Below are 7,222 nucleotides of genomic sequence, written 5' to 3' on the forward strand. Positions count from 1 at the left end.
CTGAAGGGTTTGGGGCACCTGGTGGGCGTTGGGGACGCTTCCTCTTCCTGAGCTGCTCCCTGAACAGTCTGCTTCTTCCCCTCCCCACTTCCGCCCTGCCTAGGTCTTCCAAATAGGAGTTTTACATTTATGCTTATTAGCTGTGTGACCTTGGGCAAGTTACTCAACATCTCTGTGCCTCAGTCTCATCAGTGAAAGGCCGGAATAGCACCTACTTGGGGTGTTGTAAAATTTTGAGATAATCCACATAAAGGACTTAGCTCAGGGGATTATACACAGTAAGTACTAAAGAAATGTTCACCATTATTTCCTTCCTCTGGGCAGTCACATGGGTGACCTCTTTTGTGTTCAGCCAGAACTCAGTAAATGACAGCTTGATAGCACTCTGAAAAGCCCTTTGCCCAAGTCTTTGAACTCTTGACTTCATGATGTTACAGATGCAGAAGACATACTGTGAAGATGCAATCTATCTAGGTCACAGTGCAGATGAGGGTGGTAGTCAGCCAGGTCCATTCTCCCCACACCAATTACTGCCTCCAAAGCCCCAGAAGCCAGTCCCTCCACCAAAGTCAGGGCTTCGTAGGGTAGGGGCCGTGAGTCACCTGTACCAGGACTGTGCTCCCTGCAGAACTTGTTAAAAATTAAGGATCCCCTCCCACACACACCTCCGCCCATTCCCGCTAAATGACCATCTCAGCAACCCTAAGTCTCAATTTCAGGCAGCCCTGGGAATCCGTGTGAATAAATGGGTTCCTAGGTGACTAGGGCCCAGTGACGCCTGAGGACCACTGCTCCCACCTTGACAACCTGTGACTACTTGTCCCCATCTCACTGAGACTGTCATGGCTCAGGAGTTAAGAGGCACAACCGAGTCTTCAGTTGTCTTTCTGCTTTATCTGACCCCCACCCCAACCCCTTCCAGCACAAGGAAAAACAGATAACTCCAAATAACTCCACAAAGACAGCAACCAAATGAGGATGCAAGAGAGCTGTTCAAAAAGATTTTTAATTTTGTGATCTGTCAAACTGCCTCATTCTCAGTGCAGGTGATCCCTCCTCTCCAGGAAACAAGAACAGGAAAAGGGGAGTCTTTTGTGAGGTCTCAGCCTCCACAAGGCCTCAGGGAAACCGCACACAGTTCTGAGAGTTGACGGGAATCCCAACCAAGACTAGGGTGGGTGGAAAGGCAGTGACAAGAGGGATGGTGGTCACCAGTCAGGAAGCTGGGGGTTGGAGAACCCTGTCCTTAGCCCTGCTCAGCTCTGGGGCTGCCATGTGCATGATGGAGGAGGAAGAGGAGGGAGAAGATGTCTCTCCTATCTTGAAGCACCCCTTGTCCGGGCATGGCTTTCATTCTGCTCAGGGCTCAGGTGAGAGAACAGGAAATTGTTGGGGGCTGGCTACTTCATAAGGTGCTGCTGCTGGTGCCCCGGAGTCCAACACCACGGACAAACTGCTCCAGCAGGCCTCCGATGGCACCAGAGGGACTGGGGGCTGCTGCTCGAAGCCCCACTGTGCTGCTGTACGTGGCCAAGAAAGCTGACCGTACTTCCTGCAGCCGAGTCTCCCGCTCGCTCAGGGCTGCAAGCCTGTGGGGAGGGAGGGAAGGAGGGAGAATGAATGCATTACCCTGGGCAGGATCCAACATCCTTATCCTCACACCATACTACCGATCCTTCTGCCTTTGCTAGCACAGGCCAGCACATGTCCTGTGGCCATACTACCCCTGCAGTTCAGGCCCTAAACATTTGGCCTTGTTCCCCTCCATAATCTTTCCTCTCAGCTCTCAGGCTACTGAGAACCTAGAACCAGCATGTTTTAATGGTGCACTGGGCAAGTGAGGGGGAAGGTGAGCAGGAGGGAGTTTGCCAACTGTTGGCTGCCATTCCTCAGTGAGAATAATATGAGGCACCAATCTGAGACTTAAGGAGAGACCACAAGATGAGGCATCAAGCCTTGGCTGACCAAAGGCTTAGCCTTCTTGTGGCCAGGACCTGGAGCATTCGGGGAGAAAGTTCTTGGCAGTGTCCTGGAGAGGCCAGGGTCCTCAACCGGAAACCCCTGAGGCTTCAGCTACATCTTTGGTCAACTGTGGTCCCTAGGGAAATAGCTAGCAGGGTGCTGGCTTTTCTAGCAGGATTCCTGTTCTGATTTTATTTGCTGTTCCTTCCCTGGCCTCTGCAGACACTGATCACAGAAGACGGGAAGCCCCTCTTCTCTCCTTGACCTGCAAATACAAGTCAAGAAGGGGAACAAGTAAAAAAAAACAAACAAAAACCCCTGAAGGGGAACAAGTGCATGAAAACTCAGGCTTATCAAAGAATGAATTCCATGAGGCTATTTGACACTTTGAAAGGTCTTTAATAGAAGAGGAGAAGAGACCTGAGGTACCAGCCACACCCAACCTATGAACTAAAAGGTATGCAGTCTAGGGGTGAGAGGGACATGGAATCAGAGGAAAGGTCAGGAACTCACATGGTATTCACCCTAACTGTCCCCTGGAGGGCTTTCTCCAGGGGCCACAGACCTATATGACACGAACCCTCATGTTCCCATCCACCTAAAAATCAAGACTAGCCCTGACCACTGACACCAAAATTTCCCCCCAAGAGACCAATCCCTGTGTAATCCCTCCAGGGAATTTGTCAGAAGTAGCAGCACTGTCTCCCAGTTCCCAAGCCCAAATGACTTGTACCCCAGGGCCTGGGGGAAATAGATGGAGGTATGAGGATAAATGGCAGTCCTGGGGTAGGTATGGGGAGAACAGACTGCAGGAAAGTAGACTGGTGGGAGTGGTAGGTATGAGTGGGTGACTACTGTGGGAGAGAGAGAGAAGCAGCAGGTCCTAGGGTGAGGGAAAGTCAAGTAGCTCTTGCAGCAACACTAGGAAAACGGAGCTGATACTGGATACTGGATTCCTGCAATACCGTGAAGAACTCCAAAGTCTGTCTTGGCATTTGGGGGAGACATGTGGCCCTAGTTCTTCTTTACACTCTAATTAGGTTTCACATAGGCTGTAGGCCATGTGTTCTTCTTCAGCTTTTCCTTAGGGCATATCATATAATTCAGATTAGTAGTTTGTATTCACAGGGAATATCCAAAGGTCCATACGTGTGCATTCTCACTGCCCCTTATTTCTGGGAGGCAGAAGAGGGAGGGATCAGCCTATTTAGAGATAAGAAAACTGAAGCCCAGAGAGGATAGGTGATTCACTTGAGGACACACAGCAGGTAAGGGGTAGGCAGGCAGAGATACTCTAGTGCCATTCTCTCTCAAGAGATGAGCCAGCAGGCTCAGAGAAGTAAGGGCTGACACCCCAAGACATAGCTGGTAAGGCAGAGCAGCCAGGAGTTTTGACTAAATTTCTCTGATAATAAAGCCCAAGCACTAAATCGACATACTGTATGACCTCAGCAGGAATCAACCCTGACCCCATCTCTACACTGCAATTTTGGAGGCCATGAGATCACACAGAACCTAGCTTTCTTCTGGGAACCACCCAGATGGTGGGGGTTTGCTAGGAGCTCAGAGCTGCCCGTTTCAGTGGTTAATGCCAGTTACGTGAGGGGTGCCATCAAGCAGGGGCAGAGATGTCTGCTTCCTCCAGAGATGGCTCTTGGGCCTATTCCATCCTGGAATCCCAAGGTCCGGCCTCTGCCTGCCCTCAGCAGGGATCCTTCTTAACACCCCAGGGCAACTCGCCTCTGACCTGTCAGCTCTGGTGGGTATGAGCCAGATTCTGGTGGGGACAATGAATGCCCAGCACCTGAAGTTCATTCAGCCCGTCGTGGGGAGGAGAGGCCTTGTTCCCCAGGCCACCAGAGGCTCTACCCGGCCTGACACCCATGAAGCAGTAAAGCGGGCAGGGGGCTGCCACAGAGGCAGCCACTCAAGCGGACACACTGTAAGACTTGAAAGCCCAGTGCTGGAGCCTTAAAGGGAGAGGATTTTACAGCCTTGGGACTTGGTATCCCCATCCAATTTTCTTACCTGACTGGAGGTAAAAGCAGAAGACAAGAGGAGGAAGGGGATGGCAAGGAACCCTTGGTTCTGCCTGGAGGAGCACATCCCTTGAGTTGACCTAGCTCCATTCTGGCTGTGGTCTCCACCATACACCTACCTTCACTACCCCACTGTTCTGATTTCAAAGGATTCTCATGTCAGGCAAAGCCTCGGACAGAAATAGAACCTTCTATAGTTACAGTCCAGACAGCTTTCCCTCAGGGTGTGCCCCGAGGCACCTGTGGACGGGTTTCGGAGGCTCAAGAGAGTGAACACACACCGCAACACACTTCCTGAGCAGCCCAGAAAGCCTCTTGCATACCTCAGGAGTCCAGGAGCAGTGAGGTATACTTAGCTGACACTGAGGAGGGGCAGGGATCCCGGGCCAGCTGCTGCCTCACTCCTTAGCCAACACTCCTGATGGCTCACCAGCTTCTGATATGGGCAGGGGAGCATCCTGCCTCCTCAAGCAAGACACTTACAGACAACTGTTAGGGAGCTCATCCGGGAAGCTGAAAGGGAGAGAGGAGTCTGTGTGCAGGACAGCCCGTTCCTGAATACTGCCACAGCCTGTTACCATCTGCCAGCTGCCAAAGTCTGTGGAGAGAGAGGATCCGGGCAGGGGATGGTCCACTGATCTGGGGCAGAGAGGAGAGAGAGGGGAGATGATGCATAGTCAGTCATATGCCTGACAGGGGAGGCCCTTTGGAGGAGTTGGGGTGGGGCTATGGTGGTCCTGGGCCACAGGCTCAGCTGTGAGGACAATGCTTCGTGCAAAGACTTACAGAAAAACAAGAGCAAAGCAGAATGAGAAGAGGTGAGCCAGCAACCAAAGCATCAGGTCAGGGCATGCCTGCCCCGGTGGCTGACACAGCAAGTACAGTCTCAGCAGCGCCAAAAGGAAGGAAGCAAGGCCGGATGCCCTAGGAACCAGGGAGGCAGGATCACCTCAAACACCCCTGGCATGCAGATTGGCAGGGTGGGCAAGGCAGAACCCAGGGGCCACTGAAGTCTTATCAGAGCGATGGGAGAATAAGCTTCCTGGAGACGGTGGAGGGTGGTGACCTAGACTGAAGAGTGAGGTGATGGGAGCCCTGAGGCGCCCTCCCACCCCACACACAGGCTTTCTCTGCAGCACCTTCCAGGAGCCATAGTTTGTATTCACACACATCAACCTGGCAAACTCACTGGTTATACCCTAAGGGATGAAATCAGGCAGGCAACTTGATAGCTTCATCAGGCCTTTTTCAGATGGAGATTTGGGCGGTGCAGGGAGAGGAAAGCTGTACTGGGAATCTACTGCGGCCACCACCTCGCTGACAGCTAACCTCTCTCTACTGTCTCAGGGCAGTAGCCCAGTCACTGGGGGTGGAGGAGGAAGGGAGATAGGAAGACATCAAACAAGGCCCTTTCATCAGCTACCCCAGGTCTCCATCCCCAGAGGTACATCATCTTTGATGTTTGACCCTTTATTCTTTAATTCAAGAATAGCAGAAAGTGCTTCTGTAGGGCCCTGGAACAGAGAAGCATGAATAGTGGTACAGGGGGTGGGAAACAGAGACATTCATTGACCTTGGCCCACCCAGTTAGCTAGCATCAGTGTCTCCCAAGTTTGAGGCAACAGCCCTCATGAGTGGCCACCCCAGCCTCATCCTCAAGCAGCTGCCACCTGAGTGATACTCTGGCCAGGTACTGCAGCTCTGGTAATCGTTAACCATCCTTATCTTAGAGACAGAGCGAGAAATGGCAGTCCAGACAGGTGAAGACACTTACTGAAGGTCCCACGCTAGTGAGTCCAAGAAGAGATTTTTAAAGCCAAGTTTGATTACAGATTTGTCCTACAACAGAACCACCTTGAGACCAGGGAAAACAGATGGTCTTCTACATTAAAGCTGCCATGAATAGGAACCCCCTGCAACACAGAGACTTCCACATTCATCATTCCTGCTCAACTCTGGAAGGCGTGTGACGGCATTAGGGATGAGAACAGGACATGGTCGGCTACTTGGTGGAAGCCCCTCATGCCCCACAAAGCAGGATTTCCTTGTTTCTAAACTTGGCAGGACTCAAGCAGTCTGTAAATCAAAGAGACAGCTGCCCAGGAGGGGCTAATCACATCACAGTCTGGTAGTTTCCCTGTACTTCCTCCAGGTTATGCTGGGCCTTCAGTCAGCATAACTCGACTGAGGTCAGCTTGGCTCCACAAATCTCATCTACTGTTGAAACTTTAAGGGCAGATTTTCTCTTCCAGTTTTAGCAGTCTGTAGGAAAACAACTGCTGAACCCCAGTGTTGAGGGAATGGAAGGGATGCTGAGTAGGATGGGGCACTCCTGGGGCTGGGAACATGGGAGGTTTCTTATGTTCTCCGTACCCCCCGCTCCCAGACTATGAGAGACTCAACTACCAATGGAAAACTGACAGGATGGAATGGGAGGATTCCTGGTCCCCTTAGGCTAGTCAGGTCCCTAGCACCTAGCAGTTAGCACCACCAGGCAAGGAACACATTTGGGGGAGCCAGGGGATAGCTGTGGAATGAAGTAGGCAGTACAGATAGCAACAGGGTATGTGATCCCAGGGGACATAAAGCCATCTCAGGAAGCAATCAGCTGCAGACAAATCTTCCTATTTGAGGCTTTTGTCAAAGAAAGGGTTGCAAAGCAGTTGTTCAGCTCCTGGGTTTGAGAGCAAGGGACTATGCTAAGCAGAAAGGTGCTCCTAAGTGCCGATCTGGATTAGCTGGCTGGAGGGGACACCTAAAGATGAAAGCAAACAGTCACCAGTAGTACCTGCACCTGCCTAATGAAAGAAGGAAAACTTTCAAGATAGTCTCAGTACACAGGTAACTTAACCAGCTTTATTAAGAACCCACACTCTACTGCCCTGCATCTTTACTCAAGCACAAACAAAGCAGGGGAAAAAAAAAAAGAGAGAGAAGTCTGAGTTCTAGCTCCTCCAATCTACCTACAGGGCCAGAGGGAACATGGGGCCAACCTACCCTCCAACTGGAGAACTGTGGAACCGATGATGCTTCCAAGGTCATCTGTCCACATCCCCAGGTCTCGGAAGGCTCACACCTCTGCCCAGGAGACTGGATTTTTGGCAACATTTCACTCCCTTATCTAGATATAGCCTAGGCCCCTCTTTATAGCACAAAAGAGCTGCAACTCCCACTCCCCCCCCCCCCCCCCTCCCCCCCCCCCCCACCCCCCCCCCCCACCC

General features: G+C 51.7%; 1 protein-coding gene across 7 annotated transcripts in view; it reads right to left on the reverse strand.

The window, feature by feature from the left end:
* Nucleotides 1–987: 987 nt before the first annotated feature.
* Nucleotides 988–7,222, reverse strand: part of MTMR14 (myotubularin related protein 14) — a 46,898-nt gene continuing 40,663 nt past the window's right edge. For 5 of the 7 annotated variants that reach the window (XM_044921130.1, XM_021694929.1, XM_021694928.1 and 2 more), the window contains 2 exons: nucleotides 4,485–4,640; nucleotides 988–1,589 (listed from right to left, as the gene is read on the reverse strand). In XM_044921130.1, coding sequence (XP_044777065.1) covers nucleotides 1,406–1,589; nucleotides 4,485–4,640 — 340 coding nt within the window. In that variant the 3' untranslated portion in view covers nucleotides 988–1,405. The remainder of the gene's footprint in view (nucleotides 1,590–4,484; nucleotides 4,641–7,222) is intronic. The other 2 variants (XM_044921137.1, XM_021694931.2) reach the window with 1 other exon arrangement.

Source organism: Neomonachus schauinslandi, chromosome 1 (assembly GCF_002201575.2).
Source record: "Neomonachus schauinslandi chromosome 1, ASM220157v2, whole genome shotgun sequence".
NCBI lineage: Eukaryota > Metazoa > Chordata > Mammalia > Carnivora > Phocidae > Neomonachus > Neomonachus schauinslandi.